General features: G+C 32.0%; 1 protein-coding gene across 5 annotated transcripts; it reads left to right on the top strand.

Annotated features, from left to right (window-relative positions):
• Nucleotides 1-1,163: 1,163 nt before the first annotated feature.
• On the top strand, nt 1,164-26,215 carry LOC139486124 (protein FAM47E-like). 5 transcript variants are annotated; one of them, XM_071270840.1, is made up of 11 exons: nt 1,166-1,337; nt 5,402-5,425; nt 6,074-6,230; nt 9,104-9,325; nt 12,083-12,273; nt 13,261-13,354; nt 16,482-16,745; nt 17,626-17,790; nt 22,533-22,616; nt 24,329-24,356; nt 25,751-25,891. In XM_071270840.1, exons 1-11 carry the CDS (start codon nt 1,267-1,269, stop codon nt 25,759-25,761), a joined length of 1,311 nt encoding a protein of 436 aa, XP_071126941.1. In that variant the 5' UTR covers nt 1,166-1,266; the 3' UTR covers nt 25,762-25,891. The 5 variants fall into 5 exon arrangements, with proteins under 5 accessions (XP_071126939.1, XP_071126942.1, XP_071126941.1 ...); XM_071270841.1 differs by lacking the exon at nt 5,402-5,425 and having other exon boundaries at nt 1,165-1,337; nt 25,751-26,215; XM_071270836.1 differs by lacking the exon at nt 24,329-24,356 and having other exon boundaries at nt 1,167-1,337; nt 25,751-26,215.

Here is a 26,215-nt window from a genome sequence, read left to right as displayed (position 1 = left end):
AAAATGTAGTTTCAGCCTACGTTCGCCTGCTCCGAAAGGAGCTATCTTACCTGACAAATCAAAGTGCTTTTTCCAACAGGTGAAAATCAGCTGTTTATGGAGTTGCCTCCCATATAGTAGGAAGTCACAAAAACATTTTTTTTTTTTTAAATCTTGACAAAAGTGGCATTTTAATTGAACTTCAATATATGTTTTTCACATTGAACATAAAAAACAATCAACTTTTTCATTTAGTGGTATATAAATAGCAGGGAATTCCATCAGTATGTAAATCTCACTGGGGAAATACCCCTAGTTTTTAGTACGAAACTGTTTATAGCACCCTAACTACTATGTAAGTTACTCACAATCAATATATACATATGTACCTGACTATAATTATAAAATGTTGCACAAAGGTAGACCAAATTTGCATAATTTATCAAAGGGAGGTAATTATGAGCAATTTATATTTTAAAGATATTAATATAATAAATTTCTGAATCTATTTTATAGTGAAATTTTCCCTTGAATCTTATTTTTTATATATTCATTTATATAAAAAGCTGACTTACAACGATTTTATAAGACAGATAACATTTCACAGGTAAAATTAAACTATAGCTATAAACTATACAGTTTTGACTGATTTACTCGGAGCCATTGGCGGATCCAGGGGGGGGGGGGGGTTCCGGGGGTGCGCACCCTCCCTTTATTTTTGCCGATCAATGCATTTGTATCGGGACATATGTTTTGCACCCCCTGCACCCTACACCCCCCCCCTTTCGAAAATTCCTGCATCCGCCCCTGCGGAGCCCCACCATTCTGATGAAAATGTTTGGTTGCATATGTCGTTTTTATTGTTTTATTGGTTCATATATACGTATAGAATGTTTTCATTACCAAAACTTGAAGCAGAAACGTTTTATAGTAACACTTGAGTTCATCAAACTTTCCATCAAGCAACTTGTTATTGTTACGCATGTCCAAGGATTTGTATAGTAAGATACTTACTTTACAAATCCTTGGTATGTCGGAGGCCCGCTTGACAGTCTCCCGAATGACCAAAACATCATAAAACTGTACAGTTCCGTTCCCACACTGTGGTGTAGATAAGAGCGAAATAACACCAGAGGTTCATAGCACTCTGTATCCTTACCGGGATTCGTTACGTTTTTTAGAACGTTCCGATACGGAAACCGGAAGTAGTTCTATAGCAACAACTATGCTGTTGATAAATGATTATTTTTAATCGTATTTTTGAAAATATACCATAATTAGTTTTAGATGGCTGAAAAAAAATATGATCTTGCACTCGTGAAAACCGTTACAGACAAGAAAATCAGACCACAAGAATGGTAATGTTTTATTTGTGTAACCGGAGGGGTTTTAAAGTTCTTCTTCTTCTTCTTCCATATAACTAAGAGTTGGGTTCCTTGAATGAAACGTTTAAACTCTGCGGTACTACGCATGGTGACATTACATATCTAGTCCCCTAAGGCTATATACAGTATTCACAATAAAATCAGGTTTCAATAGCGACATTGCGTCTAGATGCAGTGAAATGCATTACACCTTTCGTGTAGACAACGCCTTTCGTGTAGACAACACCTTTGGTGTACACAGTGAGCAAGGTCTGTGCAAGACCAGCTTTCAGCGAAGTCTGTGCTAGACCATTCATGAAGACTGTGACTGAGGTCTGTGGTAGACCTTTCTTGTAGACGGTGACTGAGGTCTGTGTAAGACCAGTAATCTCTTAAATAAAAGCTAAAATGAGAGGTTGTTATATCAACCAAAGTGGCTTATGAAAACAAGCCCAGTACAATTATTTATCTTAGCAATTATTTAACAAATACTATTCAAATATAAACACTCTAAAACTAAATTATAAGTTGCAAATTCAACAAAATTTGAGAATAAATTCAATGAAATATAACACAATCATGACAATAATGTTACTAAATACATTTTGTATATTGACATGTGAAACAACAATTTTTATCAATAATTCATATTAACAATAGTAATTTAAAATTATATATAAATGTTAATTTTACAACAGTCAATTTTAAAGGGACATAATACTGTTCTAAAACATAGGGTCGCCGTTACATTTGGATAAGTTGATCTTCATTTTGGCTTTTGTAATTTGTATGACATTCATACAATATTCTGTATTTGTATTGGAAGGTGTAGAATCCAGTTAAGGCTTGTATACATGTACACGTTGGCTGGAATGTTGACAAATGTTCTTCTATTGCCTGTACAAAAACGTGTTTACGATAAACATTACAATTTACAGGAAAGGTTGTTTCAGTTCCTTCAAGTATTTTTGAAAAATAATTGTATCCTCAGAAATTGGTATATGTATTATGTAAACATTCACTGAATTGACAATTGTGTCCTGAATGTGTCAGTTAAATTTAAACGGAAAAAGATGTAGAAATATTTGATTTTTGTGTACTTCAGCAAGTGTAAAATAATTTGTTACTCAGAACAATGCTACACTGAACCAAAATTGATGATGATGTTGGGTTTTAACGTCCGGCTATCTGAAAAGATATTGCGGACTACAATAACCTATATTCTTGCAGTGTTGAATCTGCTGTTCTTTTCCCTTTCATCTTGCTCCAACCTGGTGGTTGAGGTTGGTACGGAGTGTCTGGCCGTTCTAGTAGGGCGAAGGCAGTTCAAATGGCCTCTGGATCTGGCAATGATATTGGCGATGTATGTGATGGTGTACGAATTAGGTAAGGGCCATCAATGTCAAAACCTTCTGTGAAATCTATCCTACAACGCTTACTTCTAGGTTTGGTTGGAGTATAGAAGTACCGGCAATGGCATGCCTTCTGGGAGTTGTACGGACTAGTGACAGTGTCCGTCTTGATGTTGAGTCCCTTTGGTTCTCCACCATATTTTGTTGGTGTAATTGTTATACCAATAACTGTATCCCTGGCTTGCGTCTGACAGATGTCATTTACGTTTGTACTGGTGGTAGGTTCAGGGGTTGCAGCAGAAGCAACAGCTTTTTTGGAGTCCATCCTCTGGGTGAAACGCTCAGCATTTTGTCTCCTGGTAGATTGAGGCTTGTGTTTCCTTTCAAGGGCTGGCTTAGGTTTCCTGGATGTAGTGTCCTGGTCTTTAGCCTTGATCCAGGTGAGTTGGACTGTAACATGGACAGAACTGGCAGTAAATTTCCACTCAGGTTCTTTTCCTTCGAACTTCATCGTGGCTAAAAGCGCTTTCAAATCATTTGGTAGTTCCATAATAATTGTTAAAGAGGTTGACGGTTCAGAATACAGCTCACGAATTAATGAGCCAAAATTAAACAATTGACAACACTTTAAAGGAAAATGTCAATCATATTTAACATCTGTACTTATGGCCCTATGCATAAACAAAGGAAGACAATAGTTTATTAAATATGTAGGAAAATGCCAAAATGATGTTATCTGTTGAATTTGAAATTTAAGTTAACGTTGCGCAGAACCAATAACATTCAGTTTTGAATCCAGTTTCTTACCTGGAAGAAGAAGTTATTTGATATTTATAAATCAACTGTTCTTCAGTGATTTTTGCATTTAAATCTTATCCCCATTGTTCTCTGAGTGAACATAATTACATGTATGTAGCAAATTAAAACATTTAAACTACACATAGAAAAATTGAATACAAAATAAAAAAAAATTTCACATAGTTGCCTCCTTTATGAACTCACTTTATTGACAGAGAAATATAACACAAGATAATCATCTTGATTGCCATAAATTACAAGTTGAATTAAACTCAGCAGTGTGTTGGTAGTCATTTCACTCTGATAAATGTACATGTATCGATCTTACTACATTATCTCACAAATGAAAAATACTTACTGGCATAATTAAATGTACATCCTTCACAACCACATTCTTGAATCAGTAACATCTGCAAAATATCATTACCTAACATTGACTAACAATCTAATCTTAAGAGCTGTGGTTGAGTGGTTAATGCATCAAGCTACAAACAATTAAATGTTCCGGGTTTGATCTGCCTTTTCAGGGAGAACATTTCAGTTGGTTTTTTTTCGGCTCTCCCTTGACACCATTTGCAAGAATGGTCTTGAGAAACAATGATAGTCTGTCAGAAGACGAGGACAAATGGCTGACCCATTTTAAGAGAATGCAATATCTCTTGCATGTTAAAGACACCCTTGTAGATTTCGAAAAAGGAGCTGCCTTACATGATTGAGCAAGGTTCTACCATTGTATATTCTTTGTCTGACTAATTTCTTACATGAGCAAGGTTCTACCATTGTATATTCTTTGTCCGACTAATTATCTTACATTTTGTACATGAGCAAGACTCAGCAATTGTATGTTCTTTGTCTGATTTGCTATCTTACATGAGTGATGCTCTACCATTGTACATGTACAATGTATGTTCTTTGTCTTTACTAGCTGCCATACATGAATAAGGCTCTATGATTGTATGTTCTCTGTCTGACTAACTATCTTACATGAGGAAGGCTCTACAATTGCACGTTCTTTGTCTGACTAGCTGCCTTACATGAGTGATGCTCTACCATTGTACAATATATGTTCTCTGTCTGACTAACTATCTTACATGAGGAAGGCTCTACAATTGCACGTTCTTTGTCTGACTAGCTGCCTTACATGAGTGATGCTCTACCATTGTACAATATATGTTCTCTGTCTGACTAACTATCTTACATGAGGAAGGCTCTACAATTGCGCGTTCTTTGTCTGACTAGCTGCCTTACATGAGTGATGCTCTACCATTGTACATGTACAATGTATGTTCTTTGTCTTTACTAGCTGCCGTACATGAACAAGGCTCTATGATTGTATGTTCTCTGTCCGACTAACTATCTTACATGAGGAAGGCTCTACAATTGCACGTTCTTTGTCTGACTAGCTGCCTTACATGAGTGATGCTCTACCATTGTACAATATATGTTCTCTGTCTGACTAACTATCTTACATGAGGAAGGCTCTACAATTATATATGTTCTTTGTCCGACTAAAATATAGCTATCTTACATGTACATGATGAGCAAGCCTCTGCAATTGCATGTTCTTTGTCTGACTAAGTGACTTGCTGTCTTATATGAGCATGGCTCTATAAAATCTAGTCTCAATACCTTGATGGAACCTACACATGTGGTCTACTAGAAGAAATACTTTACTTTAATTACATCATTCACTAGTTCTTACTTTTCATATATATGTGTCTGAATATTTTCAAATCTTTAAGATTTTCTCTTTACTTTGTTGTAACACTATTCATTTCTCATGTGACACAAATAAATTCCACTTCTTTCTTATAGCTTCTTTTTCTAAACTTTTAGGTGGAGAATTTTTTTTCTCTAATATACTCTTGTAATTTGTTTCTTTCAATCTTTCTTACTTTTTTTTTTCAGGTGTGACACACCAATCTCTAGAGGGTAATACCTAACAGTTCTTACTTCTTAATTTACACACTTTTATAGCAACACTCTATCTTATACTTCAAAGTAATAAAAAGTTATTGCTAAATGAATGCACCTTTTTCAGAAGTCTTTGACTTCCCTTCAAGCAGGTATGTGTATATATTGCAGGCATCGCAAAATTTGCAGGGCATTATTACAGGTAATCACTTCCTACTTTTCCTTTTGCTTTATCAATTGCAATTAAAAAGACATTTATTATATGTCATTTTAAAATTCCTTCTAATGAGTTTGGAAAAACATAACTTGAAAATGTGTAGCAATGGTTTATTCTACACTTTGTACATTAGGTATCAGAAATATAGTCAGAATATTGATGATATAGAAAACTTAAGCAATAAGCTACAAAGAGTAAAACATTGGACAAATTGGTGACTCCAACAAACTTTAGAGTAGTGCCACCTATATAAGTATGCATTATGAACTGTGAGATTGTTATCGGTAAAAAAATGAATAAATGAATTAATTTTTAAAACCTCTTTCACATCTGCTAACTCATATTCTCATATTCTTCATGCACTTAGACCAAAAATTCTCTCTCTCTCTCTCTCAAAAATGTTATATGTGAATTATGTCCATGCTAAAATGTTATTACTGTTTTAATAGGTATAAAGAAAGATTACAGACAAAGTTTATAAAGTCATTAAAGCCAACAGATACATCTAAACATCTTGTGGGCAAAAACTGGTTATTTGTTAAAGATGGGCTGGATGACTTTAGAGATGGCTATCCACCACCTGTGGAAGGAGACATAATCCTCAAGGTAAATCCGGCTTTAAATAACTATCCACCACCTGTGGACAGGCATGGGGTAATCGTAATCAGTAATCGCAATCAGCTGTAATCGATTACCTTTGCAGTGTAATCCTATGTAATCAGTAATCATGCCATTTCTGATTACAAGTAATTGTAATGTAATCGATTACATTGCCATAAACAGGTGTAATCATGATTACTTTTAGATTACTTAAAGATTGCATTCATATGATTACTTGCTGATTACAAATCTTGTATACTGGTATATAGGAAAGTAGTATATGATAGACAATATGAAAATGTAAAGCATGAATAAAAAAATCATGAAACTAGTATTCACTATGATGGGACTTTGTTTAATGTGATAAATAGTATCATCTATAACAAGTTTTGTATAACCAAGTGTTTTATTTTGTTAACAGTTTACTAAAGGAATTTTCTTTCAAGTGTTTGTGAGATTGAGCTCTTATGATATAAGAGTATGTCTTGAAAGCATTTTTGTTCATTGATTGTACACTTCTGATATTAACTGCAGTGGCGGATCCAGAAATTTACATAAGTGGGGGCCCACTGACTGACCTAAGAGGGGGCCCGCTCCAGTCATGCTTCAATGATTCCCTATATAAGCAACCAAATTTTTTCCCAAAACCGGGGGGCCCGGGCCCCCTGCCCCTCCTTAAATGACCTTAATCCGCCTCTGAACTCCAATTTCATATAAGTATGCCCAATATTTTTATAAAACTAAAATGAAATTCAAAAGCAGAAAATATTTAGTTCCAATTTGACTGTGAAGGTCGACATACATAAATGCATGAACCCTTTTAATTCAAAATGGAATTTAAAATCATATTTCATTTTTGGACAATTTTAATAAATTTTGTTTTCCATAAATATTATGATATATATGTATTCAAAATTTTCAAACAAATTATGACAATTAACCACTTATAACTTTATTGATTTTGCAATTAAGGCAATAAAATTTTAATACCCAAGCTCACCTATTGTTTGTTAAAAAAATGAAATTAGTGATTAATACCTGTAACAACATTTATGGATGTGTCAATTATGTCCTCACAGACAATAAAACAATACTTAATTGATTTTTCCAGCGTTTTGCATTGCGACGATCTGCATTTCATTTGCGCCGATTTTTTCTTTCATTTGCGCCAATTTTTTTTAAAGGTAAATTACAGGTGAATAGATATAAGAAGATTTGGTATGAGTGCCAATGAGAGAACTCTCCATCCAAGTCATGTTATTTTTCATTTATCATTATAGACCTCTTCCGTTAGCCACTTGTACAAATTTAATGAATCACCATGGGGAGGTGGAAGAAAGCCTACAAGATACATCTCCAGACTTATTCCTTGACCGTACCCATAGTTCTTTAGCCTCTGTCTTTCGGGCATCTGCCACATGATTATGCTCGTTCTGTGGTTTGACAATAGAATCCGTGGTGACTCTCTGGCTTTACACGATTTTATGGTACATTTGTAGGATATGTTGTTATGTTTCAGGACACTAACCTTTCAATATGTATGGCCCTCTTTGGCTCGTTTCAGTGTGCAATATGTCCATCGTGTTGCAACGAAGTTCCAGAACAATATGAATCAAAATTAACATAAATGAACAAGATTTATAACCAGATTTTACCAATGGTATTATATAGTATAGTACATGTACAAGTATTAACGTACCTGTAAATCTAATTAGGAGCAAATATAAAATCGGCGCAAATGAAAAAATGAAATCAGCGCAAATGAAAGAATGAATATTTTCAAAATCGACGCAAATGTCATACGCCCGCTTTTCATTATTTGTCCAGGTTTTTTTGTGAATTGGGCAGGTGTTTAAAATTTGTAGAAAAAAAACAAAGTTATATCTGTTACATAGAGAAAGGACACTCGTCTATAGCTTTGTAATCAAATTACACATGGTACACAGTACTTGGTTGTCTAAATTCTTTTAAATAAGATTAATAAATTATGGCTTTAAAAAAAATCACCAAAATTAGCTTTTTTGTGAGGATTTAAGTTATAAGGAATTCTTTAATATTGCAATATACAATGTAATCATAAGTAATCACAAGTAATCATGATTACTTTAAAGAAAAGTAATCTTATGTAATCAATTACATTTGAAATAAGGTGTAATTGTAATTGATTATATTTTATAAGCAAAGTAATTGTAATTTAATCAATTACATGTATTTCAAAGTAATCAACCCCATCCCTGCCTATGGAAGGATATTTCATCCTCAAGGTAAATCATGCGGGCTTTAAATAACTCTATCCACCACCTGTGGAAGGAGATATCATCCTCAAGGTAAATAAACTCACCATAGATACCAGGATTTTAATTTTGTGTTTCAATCAGACATCCTGAGGACCACCACTTTTCGCGAACTCTGACACTCAATCATCATGGAAGGAAAACGTGTTTGTCAAATTATAGATGGGGATGATTTTAATATTTAGTCTGTAGATTTATAATGTTGAGTTTTAGCCATTTTTATGATTACCACTTCCTGTTTTCTAATAGTTTGCAATATTCATTGTAAAACAGAAATGTTCTTCAAAGTTTTGAATGATCAGCTATGCTCCAGCTATGCTCCAGCTATGCTCTAGTATAGATTTTCCACATTCAGTTGTAAGCAGCAAGACACAGCTACAGCTGCTGTATTAGTCTTATCTTTTATGAAGAAAATTTAAAGGAAAAAATTAACATTTTGTTCTTTGGAAGTAAAACTGTTCATCCTTATTTTTAAGTGTTTTTTTCCTGTTTTGAAATGTGTTTATTGCAACACTGCTTATAAATGTTGCTCTGATGAAGGGAAAGTGTTCTCTACTTGATAATAGATGACATTTGATTTTTTAGGGTTCTAAAGGACCAGGGCCAAACATAAAAGGTAGCGGTGAGAATTTAAGTTCTGTAAAACAGCCAGCAGCAAAGAAAAGGTTTACAAAACATCAAATATGTTACTCAAGACAGACTCCATTACAACAACAAATGAGAGATCACATTGATGAAGTGGAGTTTGGACTAACACAGCATCCACTGGCTCTTTATCCACATTTTGAGGAAAACTGTCCTCCAGATGTAAGTGTTTATTTCCTCCCTAATCCTCTTGGTGACTATTCTACCACCATAATTATTGTTTTATATTTGTCAAAGTAGAGGATTCTTTGTCCTGGACTGCTGGAAGGGAAGAAATTGATATAACTTTTCCAATGATAACAGTTTATATTTAAAATGTTGATGACTGATGTCGAAAAAATGATCCATGTTAGGATATGAACATGCCCAAAAATCAGGCATATGAAGTTTAGCAACATCTTTTCAAATATTAAGAAAATTCCAAAACACCATAAAAGGTAACAACTTAAGTGTTATATGGTTAAGTTATATTGTTTTTTAATCTGTAAATTGTACTACATGTATATGTAATGTTGCTTAAAGTCATATGAAACCTGAAATAAAAAAAAAATATGCATATGTTTTTTAAAACTAAATGGATAGTTTTCATTATACAACTTATGTATATATAGATATAGGAAGATGTGGTGTGAGTGCCAATGAGACAACTCTCCATACAAATAACAATTTAAAAAGTAAACCATTATAGGTTAAAGTACGGCCTTCAACACGGAGCCTTGGCTCACACCGAACAACAAGCTATAAAGGGCCCCAAAATTACTAGTGTAAAACCATTCAAACGGGAAAACCAACGGTCTAATCTATATAAACAAAACGAGAAACGAGAAACACGTATATATTAAATAAACAAACGACAACTACTGTACATCAGATTCCTGACTTAGGACAGGTGCAAACATTTGCAGCGGGATTAAACGTTTTAATGGATCCAAACCTTCTCCCTTTTTCTGAAACAATAGCATAACATCACAACAAAGAAAAACATACGATAAAATATCAATTGGCAGACTTAACTCAATCAAAAAGTATGATTAAACAATGAACGAATAAATTTGATCTGCGATATCTGAATACAAATGCACAGTTAATTAAATATTAGAGACAAACATTCATGACCAAAAAGCTAACAAACAAATTCAAACACAGGACATGACTGAGAAATATTTAACCAATCAATGTTCACTTTAACAAATGATGTAAGAATAAGTGAAAAATTGAAGATATTACAAATAATGAAAGCTGGTGTACAGACAAGATCCATATAAATAAAAAATAACAAAAAAGCATTATAAACAGTATCAACAGGTCGAATTAACAAGAAAATACGATTTGAGAGTACTATACTTTTTTCTGAGGAAACTTCTTTAATTTGTCCACATTTAGAAGAAGTTTACTTATTTTTAATTGCTTGCTGCCAGGAAGCAATTCACCGACATATTTTCCTTATGCATAGTGACCTAAGCGTGACCCTCCTCGTAAAATTCTGGTGATAGCAATACGCATGAATCTGTCATTAAAATAAACAATTACCTGATTGTATATGTTAAACACTTGCTAAATACCCATGATTTTTGTTGATTATTTACTATAAGGTGACAATCGGTAAACTTGGGCTTCAAAACACAGCATTTAATGAGTAGCCATATTTGTTAAATCACAACAGACAGAGGGAAAAAAATTGACGATTATACTGTAATTATTTGTGTAAAAAATGATAAAATCGTGCACAGAGGATTAAGTTTATGATATATATATGTTCCAGACCATATGAGTATTTGGACCGTACGCGTACGGTCCGGACTGTATACGTATACTCGTACGGTCCGACCATACGCGTACGGTCGGACCGTATGAGTATACGCGTACGGTCCAGTACGAGCTGACCATACAGGTTATTTGATCATATGGGTAAAATTGAAACTTGTAAGCATTTATTACAATCTTTATTTTTAGTTTTACAAATTGTTATTGATAATTTATTACAATTAGATAGATAAAATGAACAAACGAACAATTGAAATTAAGTATTTGTTTAATTTTATATCTGAATCCCATTTTGGTACTCTCGCCCAAGGTGACACAATTCAAGTAACGTAATATTTTTTACATTTTCATGTATGCAGTTCATGCATGTTCCTTTGCATTTGCATTTTTTGGTAAATTTGCTAAATATTCTAAAACAATTGACCTCCAACATTATGTTTACTTCCGATATCTTCAATTTCAGTGATCATAATTCAATGAATGTATTACTGATCGACATGCTTAATACAAGAGACTAACAGATTTAATTAGCGTGAATTTAAAAAAAGTTAAAATATAAAGTTTTTGTTTCAATTACAATTGAACTTTTTTAGATTAATTTGATAGTTAAGTTATGTTGATCTGCTTTATGCATTTGTAACTAATAAACTTGACCAACTTTTTAATATTAGTCGGACCGTAAGCGTACGGTCCGACCGTATGAGTATTTTGAAAAAGTATGCATACGGTCCAGACCGTACGCGTACGGTCCAAATACTCATACGGTCTGGAACATATACATGCATTGGTTCAAGAATTGGATAAACATTATTTTTCACCAGTCACTCGTTTCTTATGACTTTAACTTTTTAATCAAAGATGTTTTGTTATTTTAGTATACATTGTGTATCTGATTATATCTCAGTTGTACCACCTTGGACAAATTCTGCACACAAGCTTTAATACATCTCACTGACATCTAAGGTCCTGATTTAATTCTGTTTTAAATGTAATTTCTTTGATTGTTTTAAATGAATACTACACAAATGTAAACCTCTATTTAATAAGGTCTACATAAAATATAGCAAGTAAAGTTCTTTTACTTTGTTAACAGAATGTAAATTAAAATGCATTACATTTATCCTTTGAATGATACCTACTTTGTTTCTTTTCTAGTTGTTTGATATGATCGTAGATCTGTTAGATCCAGAAATAAATATGATGTCAGAGGAAGGATCAGAACGAGATGAATATGATGAAGAAATTGTAGAGGAAAATGAGGAAGAAAGGAAATCAGACATTGATGAGGAAGATGATAAATCTGTGAAAGAGGAGAAAGAAAAAGAAAAAGAAATGGAAAACTTTGGGTAAACTCCTTATTATATGTTTACTAAGAATAAATTAAAAATAAAAGCTATAGCAATGATTTGATTGAGACTAATTTCCAGACTTCACTGTAGGGTTTATTTTTTTACAAATGTTCGCAGAGACATTTGTTATTGGTTTGCTTAATTTTAACTGACACAGGAATATTTATATGGTTAGAATAAGATACCTGATATTCAGCTGAATATTGTTAATTGGACCAAGTCTGAAAAGTTGGGTTTTTTACCTGAGAAGTAACCTAGATGAAAGCTAAGTAACAACAAACATTAAAATATTTTAAAATTTACTTTATCAAACCTTCATTGATAAATGTCTGAAGCAAACTTTCGAAAATACATATTTTTCATTTTCTGAGTGTTTTTGAAAATAAAATCTATATTTTCAAATCATATTAAAAATCCAATTGGCTTACAAAAAAATGAAATTTGCACAACCTGAGTGGGTTATTAACATTGATGTAAGCAATTAAGTTCACAATACACCCTTCATCAATGAGTAGAACCAACAGCGTAACTTAATTTTAATCCTTTTCCAAGTAACTAACTATTTAAATTATTGTAGACACATTATTATGGTTTATCAACAAGTTCGTGAAATTTAAATGATTTTTTAAATATTGATGTATTTCTGTAATGATATATATTTCTTGGAGAATCAAAAATCATTTGGGCAGCAATTCTGATTTGGTTGTCAAATGCTCAGTATCTTTTTGGAAAACTATGGAATTGTTTTGTGAAATAATTCAAGACATTTATTAAACTATTGACTGTAAGGAGAAGATTTTTTAATTTTTTATTTTGTCTTCATACATGTAGACCAAAGATAAATCTTAAAAACATGTACAATTTAGTATGACTCATCTTTACAGCTTAATTTTTGTGTGTTTAAGTTTGGCACTTTCAATAAACCAAAATAAAGCTACATCCAAAGTAACACAATTTACAGTTTTACACAAAATTTCATTTTAGTGGGGAAAAAATACCTCGACATCCATATAGATGGAAAGACAAAAAAGACAAAAAGAAACCTGGTGATGTGAAGTCAACACAAGCAGAAACACAGGTTAAACATGTTTTTTTATGTTGTTGTAATTTGAACAATATTATTACAGATAGAGACATTCAAATTGAGTGTCATAAACCAGTGATTGATGGCTGCTAGTTCAAATAGATTTGCAATTAGATTTTTCAAACAACCATTTGATTAAACAGAAAATCCTTTCTTTTATATAAAGATTGTGTGAAAGTGTAGTGTAGAGAGTCGAAAAATCAAAACTGTCAACCAAATTAAAAGGACCATCAAAAGCAAGTAATTTATTTAAAACATCCATAGAAAAAGTAGTTATAAGGAACAAGTAAAAAGCACTTAAATAAAAATCCTTCTATTCAGATCTACCAATAATATCTTCTTTATATTTTATTTTTACTTTAGGTTAGGTAAAAGCTTTAAAATAAGCAAATAAAAAATGGGGTCAGCAACCTCGTTTTCGATTTAAAATGTCATCATTTTCGTGGAATTTGGAAATCATGAATTTTAGTCAATAACAGTGTAATATTTTATGAAAAGTCTGTAACCCATAAAAATTTGTGTTTTTGGTAACCTTGTTGTTAGTAAAAACTATATTATTGATATCACCCTTTTCCGAGTGGAAATTAATAACGATAAATTGCTATAATAAATTTCCCCCCTTTTTTATTGTGAAATTATCTATAAAACAATCAAGTTTAATAAAAATTGACCAACGCTTTGTACTTGATACATCTCGCACAGCTAAATGGAAGCTCCACTTTGGCAAACGTGTTACTGCCAGTCGGAAGAAAACAAGTGACCATATTTCTATTCCCCAATCACTTGTAAGGGTCATCAGGTTGCTAGAAGTATATTCATTCAGCTGTGTTACCGTGATTATCATTGGAACCTAGTCCTACCTGCTAAATGATTTGCTTGTTAATATGTATTCCTATTTAATTCTTTGTTCTGCCAACTATTAAACAGAGAGAATATGTGGAATGTGTGCCAATGAGACAACTCTCCATCCAACTCACAAACATAATTTATGTTTTTTATCCAAAACATTACGCATCTGTTACCTAAATTAAAATATATCGTAGTTCCATTTCACAAGTGTTCAAAACTCAACAAATCAGATCAGACGGATGAAATAAAAAAAAAACTGTAGTGTTAGAAGTCCATATATATGAACTTCTATATATGTACTCTATTTTACACGTATGCATTGTTGGCGTTTATGCTAAATCTTTTATTATATGCTTGTAAACATGTAAGAGCCTTACACATTCAAAATACGTTAGTGCAGTATGCACTATCCATATATATGTACGAATTGTACCTATTGCTATAGATACATTGAATTTTGATGACATGATTGATGATTTATGTACTGTCTTAATGGTTTGGGGAAATATAAATACAAATAAAAACCTACTATATGTTTAAACATATTTAATTATCAAAGAACATTGACAATAGAATTAGACACAAGGTTTGCAACTCAGAAATGAGTATCATATTATAATTTGATTAACCTATATTCTTGTCAAATATCCAGATTGGGTTTTGTTTCTTGATGATCATTTATATATGTGTTTTCGTTTTCGTTAGATTGCTGTAAAGTTGACTATATTTTTATTCTATAATTTATTTTGTTGTTTGTTTTTGCTACACTTGATTTACATTTATTTAGACATAATTTCATTTCAATTTCTTCTCGGCAAATCAACATATCAAAACGATTATCATTCTCTCCTTAGGATCAAAGAGGAATTACTCTCATAAACGTTTTTTATGCTGACGGCATAATACCGTTGCACTGGTATGTGCGCATAAACAATAGAGGGATTTGTCTTTAAGGTAGATACAGGGTGTCTTCCTCCATCTAAGATTTTGAAATACCAGAAAACATAGGTCTAGATCTTTGATAGAATGTGCAAATTTTGAGAGTAGTAGGTAATTCATGTGTAAGAATTTTTCAATATAGAAAATGAGATGTTTTATCATGTTTATGGTTGAATTTTACAAATAAACAGAAACTTTTGCCACATAAGGGGAGGCAACTCAAATGTAAGGGTAGATAATTCAGATAAAGGTAATTTTACGATAGAATGTGTTAGGAATTTTTCTATTTTATTATGTAGCAAAAAAAACGGGTCTGGTGACCTCATTTTTTCTTTTTCTTATCTGAAAGCATACTATTAAAGCTATATTCTCATATTTTATCTCAAAATTTTATGGTGCAGTTTTCGTTTTATGGCAGAAAATTTGGGTTTCCATGCATAATCTATACAAAATCTGTTAATTTTGAACAATCTGTAGCATGAAAATAAGCCCTGTGATCCATTCTTTTTTTAAATTTTTTTTTAAAAATAAAATTGAGAATGGTAATGGGGAATGTGCCAAAGAGACAACAACCCGACCATAGAAAAAAAAACAACAGCAGAAGGTCACCAACAGGTCTTCAATGTAGCGAGAAATTCCCGCACCCGGAGGCGTCCTTCAGCTGGCCCCTAAACAAATATATACTAGTTCAGTGATAATGAACGCCATACTAATTTCCAAATTGTACACAAGAAACTGAAATTAAAATAATACAAGACTAACAAAGGCCAGAGGCATGATATAAACTTCGTTTTGGCAAATATTAAAAAAATCTATGGATTATAATTTAGACACCCCATCTACCTTAATTGTTGAACACTTTTTTTGTGTGTAGGAAGGAATCAATAATAGAGACCTTTAAATCTTCAGAGAGGGCATTAAGCTGAGGTGTGGTAATAATATGACTGTTTAATGTAAGACTTTCTTGTGAGCCTACAACCTCAGTTGAGAAGAATTTATAATTTCATTCTTTAGAACTTCAATGTAGTAAAAACACCATACCACCACAGCATTGTTGGCTGCCTTCTTTGCCCCTGTATCTGAGTACTTGGAAGTTTGTTAAATATAGAAATAGACTTATTATGTTCCCTTTCACTTTTCCTAAATTATATTCAAAAGAATTTTTGGTCAATTATTAGATTTGATAATTTGCTATTGTTTCTAAAAGATTGACTTCATGAGTGTCAAAATTAACTCTTGATCATTTGAATTAATTGAGTAGTTTTTTCCATCTTGTACTAGACTGCTTGTAGAAAAATAAACATGCAAGTACAAGTACATATTTATCTTACAGAGTGAACATATAAAAAAAGTTACAAAGGAATTTTGTGATTGGGTGGCAAATCTTGGTGGAGAGTCAAACAAAAACAATATGGAAGAGTCAACTATAACCAGTTTATTTGCCAGTGGCTATGAAACAAAACCAGCCCTGTCAGTCCCTATACATGTAGTAGAATTAACCAATGTTCCACAAGAGTTACGAGCCACAGCTAATGTAGCACAACAACAACAGGCAACAAAGAGTATACCAACTGAAAAGAAAATTCCAGAAAAATGGGTAATATATAGTTCCTTTTTACAAATTACTGATTTGTAGATCTTATTGTGCAGAACAGTTTTGATTTATTTAAGGAATGACTGTAATATTTTTTCTGTCTATGAAGAAATAACATAAAACATTTGGTGCACACTGAATAACGCGCGTAGCGGGTTATTTAACAGTGTGCACCACATTTTTTATGTTATTTCAAATAGACAGAAAAAATATTACAGTCATTTCTTATAATTTAATTCTAAATTCCATTTTAAACCGTAGAAAACCATGAAAAAACGTTGATGACGTCAAGGTCACATGACTAAATTATGTCTATGGGCTCATTACAAAATAACGTCAGCCAATCAGAAGACGTGTTACATCCAAAATTAAATTATTATATAGTTAATGGAAAAACAGCACAAATAGAAAAAAAAAACCATCTTGCTTTTAATGTCAAATTAGGAGATTTTGCCATGTTGACTAATGTGTAGATCTTATTGTGCTAAACATATTTGCTTTTACATTTATGATACTTTTTGCTGAAGATGAGACACCATGTATCAATGGCAATAACTCTTATAAGCAGTCAATTAACAGTTATAAAAAGTTGACTTATGTAGATCTTTAATATTTTGCTTAACACTTTTCTTTTACAGTTCCATTTATATTTGATTAGAACAGGAGAGAAGCTGTGTGTCTATTTAACCTTAAAGATAAAATTTTAATAAACTGATAAGTTTGAAATTATATGTAATCCACATTAGAATGATTAATTGTCAATTTATCAAACAGAAATTGAACTTCTAACAGTTTAAAAATTTGTACTTTGTATATATTTATTTGTTAATTGTTGCTAACTGAACGAACCAAAAGTAACTTTAGTATATATTTTTGTCTTCAGAAATACAGTGGTAACTACCAGCCAACATGGGTAAAGTTCAAATATGGCTCCTGGTATTTAGATCCAAAATCATGGAAGAAAAGAGATGCTGAAATTCCGTTACTAGATCCTAAAGAAGTTAAAAATCAAGAAATGTCGGAATCGAAGAAAAAAAGCAAAGAATTGGTATATTTAATGCTTCATATTATACTTAGCATAAATCTTTTATTGTTATAAGTATTACTGATGGCTTTTTATGCCCCACCTACAATAGTAGAGGGGCATTATGTTTTCTGATCTGTGCGTCCGTTGCTACGTCCGTCTGTCCCGCTTCAGGTTAAAGTTTTTGGTCAAGGTAGTTTTTGATGAAGTTGAAGTCCAATTAACTTGAAACTTAGTACACATGTGCCCTATGATATGATCTTTTTAATTTTAATGCCAAATTAGAGTTTTGACACCAATGTCACGGTTCGCTGAACATAGAAAATGATAGTGCAAATTTCAGGTTAAAGTTTTTGGTCAAGGTAGTTTTTGATGAAGTTGAAGTCCAATCTCCTTGAAACTTAGTACACATATGCCCTATGATATGATCTTTCTAATTTTAATGCCAAATTAGAGTTTTTACCGCAATTTCACGGTCTACTAAACATAGAAAATGATAGTGCAAGTGGGGCATCCCTGTCCTATGGACACATTCTTCTTGTACCTATATTTATATATATATATATTTATAATTTCTTACACACTAAAGGTAACTTGAATATTTAATTTGGTTTATCAAAATGACATAAAAACAAGCACAAACTAAAAAGTGATTGTAATGTCAGATTACATTTATGTAAGAGGCTGTGACAATAAGCATAGAGCTTCAGGTGGAAAGTGAAAAAAATAAAAATCATAAAATCTTGATTATAAGAAACATCTTAGTCTTATAAGACTATATGACAAGCAAAAAAAATTATGCCCCCTCCCCCCCCCCCACTTTTTTTTCAAACCCTGAATCCACCTTTATTAGTCCCAAATACTTAATAATTGGCATATTCCATCTACAAACAATTACATCATGAAAAAAAACAGTGTAATAATGATAGCAGAACAGCAGTTGGGTGACACCAGGTCATCTCAGTCTACACACCATTTCTGGCAGACTTAAGAAAAACTTAGAAAAAGGAAAAAAAAGGCATTTTTGAAAAAATTCTCTTAAAAGTCTACCCTGTTTTATTTTTTTGATTAACAAAATAGATATCTAATATTAGGATTACATAATACATCATATCACTGATAGTCCAGATTTTTGAATACATATGATACAAATTGGGTCTTATTCCTTAATGTTTCCAATTCAAATTCATTTGCATTTTCCAGTTGCCATAGCAACGTATTACAAAAACATCATCACTGATAAAAATGTTTTATATGATTGGCAATTGTTACTTTACTTTGAACTTGTAACAACAAACACACTTCTAGTCACACTTTTGCTCTAGGTAGCCTGCAAATGTGTTGATTTTTGTCTAATTTTGTTACGCTTTTTGGACTCGTAACTAAGGAAACACTTTCCTAAGATACAAGATGTGATCGAAAAGATTTTTTTTGTATCGAGCATGGTTTTTTTTATTTAACAAATCAATTAAGAGGATTTTAAACTGAATCTAAATTTTTGCACATTCCATGTTTGTACAGTACGAAGCTCAATGCATATTGGCACGGCCTCTTAAGTGTCCCTTAGTTTTGCTTCAGCCATTATCTAACACCTAGAAGATTCCTAGAAGGATGAAACACAAACCTATATAGTTACACCATTACCAATGAGCATTTCTATAAATGACAATGGACATAATATAAAATACCAATAATGAGATATCCTATTCACCAGATAATTATGTCCTGTTCTTTATATCCCACCATCCAAGGTATTACTTGATACTACTACAAGCAACTGGATGGGGCTTAATTTTTTCACTTATCATAGATCACTTCATCTATTGGTCATTATTTCTATTCAAATATATAAACACTGAATGTGTTTTGATTTTCTTGTAAACAGATTTTAAAATGTGTCAAAATCAATACCACTTTGTGAATATATAAAACATAATTAGTACAAATATGATGATTGCTATATATGTTTAAAACAGTAAATAGGTGAAATTAGGAAATACACGTAATTACTAAACATTTCAGTAAATACCTGTAATCACTAGCCAATTTAGTAATTACATGTATTTACTAGTTGATTCAGTGATTACTGGTATTTACTGATTATTTTTGTCATTTTTACAGCTATTTACTGACTTCATTTTTTTGTTTTAAAATTAAAGACATAATTCAAGATACCAAACAAGAAAGTAAAGGGATAGGGATTTTTAGGGCTTATACTTAAGGATTAAGGAATATAAGGCACATCAAAAGTGCATACTCATTAGAGTTTGTGAATCGAAACTGGAAAATGGTGGTTTAATACGTTTTGAAACTCCCTAAAAATCAGCATGCAAGACATAGATATCAATCCAAAATTTAGACAGACATTTGTGGGAAGTTTGAAGTGATATTGATTTGAAAATTGGTAAAAAGTTTTATCCACCCAAGTTATAGATGAAGTTGGAATTTTGTTTCTGGATGATGATTTTGTGCAGAGTTGTTGTCATTGAACTCGAAAATTAACTCCACACTTACCCCTTATGCTTGTAAATATTGATTTCAGAATTGGTATTAAGTTGACAAATTGCAGATCAAGTTCAAATTTCGTTTATATCTGATAATTTTCTACATAACTTATATATTCATTTTGTAGCATACATGACAAAAAAATAAAATAAAAAGCAATTTAAAGCAAACACTGATATACGTTATAACTCAAAAATATAAATCATGATTGATGAATAAATTGAGTTAAAAAAAACCAGGTGAGCGATTCAGGATCTTGAGAGTCTATTGTTTATATTAATTTTGCTTTTCAAGTTGCCCAATGACAAAAGTTTAATTCTTTTTTCTAAATAGTTCATTAGTTTTCCTAGTTTCTCGTTTTTATATAGGGGGACTGTTCTTTTTCCCATTTGAATGATTTTACACTAGTATTTTTGGGAGACTTTTATAGCTTGCTGTTCGGTGTGAGTTAAGGCTAAGTATTGAAGGCCATACCTTGACATACAATGGTCTACTTTAAAAAAAAATATGTTACTTGAACTGAGAGTTTTCTCATTTGCATTCATACCACATCTTCCTATATCTATCAACTATAAAATATAAAATTGAGAAAGGAAATGAGGAATGTGTCAAAGCGACAACAATGACTTCTGCTGTCGGACATTTGTGATGAATCTAATCTTTTTGTGGATTGAATAAGTCACCTTAAAATTTCACCCCTTTTGTTGACATTATTTTCATTTTTGTCGAGCATGCATGTGACTTTTATCGCATAAACGCGAGACATAGCGAACCAACCTATGTTCCGTCATCAGCGGCTAAATTTTGATAACTTTTTTAAATTATCCTGGATTTCTACCAAACTTGAAAAGAAGCTTGTTTATGATCATAAGACAAATATTAAGAGGTAAATAAATCATGTAAATATAAAATCCTTTTTTTTCCGCATTTTATTATACATGTTATAACGAACTTGTTTGTAGTTTTCATGCCATTTAACATTAACTTTTCACTATGACTGGGTTTCCACCAAACTTGGACAGAAGCTTGTTTATGATCATAAGATAATATCTTGAAGTAAAGTTTGTAAAATAATACTTTTATCGTATATTACTTATAGCTGATCTTAGTTATTTCCAAGTTAACATTAATTTACATTCAAAGAGGTCCAATTATTAACTTGCAAGTGCACAACTCATCAACCATGTTTCTCAGCATATTTAACATAATAGAACCAGTGAGATTGCCTGCTAAAAGTGAATTATAATTTCATTATAATTAATGACTTAACAACACAAAAATCATATCTAATTTGCTATATATTTCGTAGCTTTGCACCAATAACTAAAAAGAACATTTTAGGTTGATTACTTTCGAAGAGTATTCACTGATCTTCTAGTAGGTATTACCATAACTTTTTATCAGTTGACCATATTACAACATTGTTTTAACAGTTAGTAAATAGGTGTAAAAAATCATTTAAAAATTAGTAATTACTGTTAATAACTGGGCAGTTCTAGGAATTACTTGTATTTACTAAGTGCATCGGGAATAACATGTAATTCCTAAATTTTAGTAATTACATGTAATTCCTAATTTCACCTATTTACTGTAACATATATATGCATGTCCATCGGATAAGTGGTAAAGCATTTTATAGTAAGAGAATGGTATATAATGATTTATAGTATAACTAATCGCCGTATTTGAATATCAAAAATAAGACAACGCGTGACCGAACGACGCATGGATTAAACGAGTGCGCAGCACGAGTTTAATCCATAGCGGCGTTCGGTCACAAGTTGTCTTATTTTTGATATTCAAATACGGCGATTAGTTATTCTTTTTATTACATTGGCAAATGGCTTTTTTTTGTGAAATTAATGTAGAAAATGTAAGGAACTATATCTTTTTCCTACGCATTGACAATTTGTTTTGATCCGACGTTATCGACGTCTTGACAACGCCTATTGTTGTATGACGTCAGAGAGTGAAATAACCACGTTTATTTCACATGTGAAATTATCGGTTTTTATCTAACTGGGAAATCAATGTAATTCATTGCAACCAATGTAATAATATATATTTAATGAGGATTAGAATAGGATTAAAATATTTCATTTTACACATAATTTTTATTTATCACATTAAAATTGGAAAGATTTAAACAGAATAATACAATATCTGAAATTTAAAAAAAACTGATGTCTGTGACCATGTGTATAAATATATTGATGTTCATATCTCTTTGCTTCATATTAAAGAGTTATTTTGTTTTGTAGAATAATGATATAGCACAGTCCCATGGTGCCAAATTATTTATGGATTGGACAATAGATGTTAAGAAAGACAAACGGAAACCAGAAGTAAGAGTTATTTACTGCAGATACTGACTGGTATAGTGGGAAAGTTCTTGAAACAAATAAGATTTTAACTATCTTTTTATGATATTTACATTAGAGTAAGGTTTCAGAGTTAGGGCTAGGTTAGGGATTAGGTTTAAGTGTTAAAGCTGATGTCATGGTTAGTTATTGGTTAGATTTGGGTTAAAGGTAAGGGTTATAACAGTATTATTGGTTATGACAATAAGGTAAAAAGAATAACATTAATTTGTGACAACTTGTAGTTACATTCATACTCAGTTATCTTAAATCTGATGATGAACTGTTAGTTGTGAGTTCAGTGTACTGGTAACTGTCAGTTGTGGGTTCAGTATACATAACTGTCAGCTGTGGGTTCAGTGTACTGGTTATTGTCAGTTGTGGGTTCAGTGTAATGGTTACTGTCAGTTGTGAGTTCAGTGTACTGGTAACTGTCAGCTATGGGTTCAGTGTATTGGTTATTGTCAGTTGTGGGTTCAGTGTAATGGTTACTGTCAGTTGTGAGTTCAGTGTACTGGTAACTGTCAGCTGTGGGTTCAGTGTACTGGTTACTGTCAGTTGTGGGTCCAGTGTAATGATTACTGTCAGTTGTGAGTTCAGTGTACTGGTAACTGTCAGCTGTGGGTTCAGTGTACTGGTTACTGTCAGTTGTGGGTCCAGTGTAATGATTACTGTCAGTTGTGAGTTCAGTGTACTGGTAACTGTCAGCTGTGGGTTCAGTGTACTGGTTACTGTCAGTTGTGGGTCCAGTGTAATGGTTACTGTCAGTTGTGGGTTCAGTGTAATGGTTACTGACAGTTGTGGGTTCAGTGTACTGGTAATGGTCATTTGTGAGTTCAATGTACTGGTAACTGTCAGTTGTAGGTTCAGTGTAATGGTTACTGTCAGTTGTGGGTTCAGTGTACTGGTTACTGTCAGTTGTGGGTTCAGTGTACTGGTAACTGTCAGCTGTGGGTTCAGTGTAATGGTTACTGTCAGTTGTGGGTTCAGTTGAATGTCACTGTCAGTTGTGGGTTCTGTGTAATGGTTACTGTCAGTTGTGGGTTCAGTGTGATGGTTACTGTCAGTTGTGGGTTCAGTGTAATGGTTGCTGTCAGTTGTGGGTTCAGTGTACTGGTAATGGTCAGTTTTGAGTTCAGTGTACTGGTAACTGTCAGCTGTGGATATAATGTATTGGTAACTGTCAGTTGTGAGTTCAGTGTACTGGTAACTGTCAGTTCTGGGTACAGTATACTGGTAACTGTCAGTTGTGGGTTCAGTATACTGGTAACTGTCAGTTGTGGGTTCAGTATACTGGTAACTGTCAGTTGTGGAAATAATGTATTGGTAACTGCCAGTTGTGTGTCTTGTTTACTTAACTGTCAATGTTGGGTTCAGTATACTGGTAACTGTCTATTGTGGGTTCAGTGTACTAGTAACTGTCAGTTGTGGGTTCAGTTTACTGGTAACTGTCTGTTGTGTGAGGTCATCATAATCTGTAGCACTGTTTTGTCTCTTAATTGATGAATTATTTTGAGTTCTTTCTTTAGATCTAATATACAAAACTTTTTTGATCAGAAGAATAGTACTAATATACTTATCTTGTTCTTTGATACCAAGTGTTATAAGAGCATTGATCATAGGGTCCATTCTTAATATCAGTGGGCCCTCAAGAAAATGTACATGTGTTAAATCTGATTCTCAATATAACTATTTAGGTTCTTAAATTAATCAAGTCAGGTAAAGGTAAGATGTTCAGACAAACACAATTTATGTTTTAAAGTTGCCTTTTTGTTAATTTGTTAACTTATTGTTGTCAGTTGATGAAAGAATCGTTCATTTTACTGTATTGACCATACATGTGTAATCCAATTTTCTTGCAACTTGTCAGTTCAATTATTTTTTTTAATTTCATTTAGTAATGTTCTTAAATGTTGAAATTGGTATATTGCATTGATGAAACAACTCTCTATTAGTGACATTTAACATATTGCAACACCAGATAGGTTGCTCTGAATAAAATTAAAAATATGATTGAACACATTTAAGAAATTTGGTTAACACATGTTTAGTAAATGTTGTAATATAAGAATTGTATTTGTTCTCCTGAAAAGAGTTTTTCTCTATCTTGAGCAACAACCATGAATAATAATTTCTCTTTTCATTCAGTTTTTAATTCTTCAACATTTCTATACCATTTGTTAAATAATTTTTATAAATTTTGTTAAACCCTCTAGATCTGGTTTTAGAAATCAATTGTATTTATGATTGCCTTTGACAACATTTTGTTGATAAATATCAGTTGAAATTAATGTATTAATTTGATAAGTACCTTGCAAGAAAATTACTTTTGTCAACAAATGGGAGACAACTCATGTTAGATGCTGAGAGGGAGTAAAACAAAAGAAAAACGATGTAGACATATATATGTTACAAGTTTTGAATTTTAATATATTTGTTTATATACATGTAGTACAGTGTTCGAATTATGAAAGATATATTGAAGTAATTTACAAAGTCAAATTTTACTCACCCCTCAAACCTATAATTCTTTCTACCACTGGTCTATAATTGTTCTTTGTTCATTCAGCTGCATAGTTTTTATTTTAATATTTCTGAACATAGGAATAATGTTTCATGTTTCTTGCAGTTTGTTTATCTTGTTAAATAGCATTGATCTTGCTATCTGCAGATGAACAATAAAACTCTTAGTATTTGATGCTGTTTATGGCAGCAAGTTTTTAGAACAAATAATTTGTATATCAAAACTCTACTTGAAACTTGTTTGCTTTAGTACTTCTGTTTATCCCCAATTAATGTAGTTTTTTGTGATTTTAGTAAGATATTTATATAGTGAAACCTGTTTAAAACGAACCTCTCAGGGACTAAAGATTGTGTACAGTATTTGCTGATGTTAGGTTTTATCAGGTTCAAGACTCATTTGATATGACTGTGCTTAAGAACATGTTTGGTTTAGACAGGTTTTCGATTTATGTAGGATTCGGTTAAGTCAGGTTTCACTGTACTGTATACTGGTATGTTAACATTATAAGCAATTTAAAAATTGCATGAAATATTTAATTCACACATTATTTAAAAATTATTTTGTCTAGACGTTAACTATTTTTAACTTTTTATAGTTTCTAGATGAAGTAGCAGAAATACAAACCAAAGCTGCTGAAGAAGAAAAGAAACGAATCGAGGCGGAGCTAGCTGCTAAACAGAAGAAGACTTTCTTTAGAAAAAAACAAGTTGAAGTCTCTTAATAACGTATCAAGTTATTTGTGTGTAATTATTATTTCATGTGTACTGAACTGAACATCTAAAGTTCCATGCAAGATGTGTGCTGCAAAAACTTTACAAAACTTTTCTCAGACCTGACTGTTTGATATTTTTTATTTTTAAAGAAAACAGAACATTTCTAAGGAAAAGATATTTCTGTTGACCATCAGTACATCAGATCTTTTAAAAATGTACATATTGTTTTATTAATTTTTTTTAAATATGTCATATAATCTGTAAAAATCCCTAATGCCTGAAAAAAAATATTATGTTTTTTACATTCATGCAAGATTGTGATAAAAATAAAGTGTATAAATAATTAA

This window comes from Mytilus edulis, chromosome 8, assembly GCF_963676685.1.
Source record: "Mytilus edulis chromosome 8, xbMytEdul2.2, whole genome shotgun sequence".
NCBI lineage: Eukaryota > Metazoa > Mollusca > Bivalvia > Mytilida > Mytilidae > Mytilus > Mytilus edulis.
The sequence above is the reverse complement of the archived record's forward strand: the minus strand, read 5'-3'. Positions and strand labels throughout refer to the sequence as shown.

Bases quoted from the DNA above. Each gene is read 5' to 3' on its own strand.
- LOC139486124 (XM_071270836.1), top strand. From the start codon at position 1,267: ATGGCTGAAAAAAAATATGATCTTGCACTCGTGAAAACCGTTACAGAC. The intron at 5,426-6,073 runs GTAATACCTAAC...CTGTTTTAATAG, and splicing joins GACACACCAATCTCTAGAGG to GTATAAAGAAAGATTACAGA. The intron at 16,746-17,625 runs GTAATATATAGT...TTTTGTCTTCAG, and splicing joins AGAAAATTCCAGAAAAATGG to AAATACAGTGGTAACTACCA.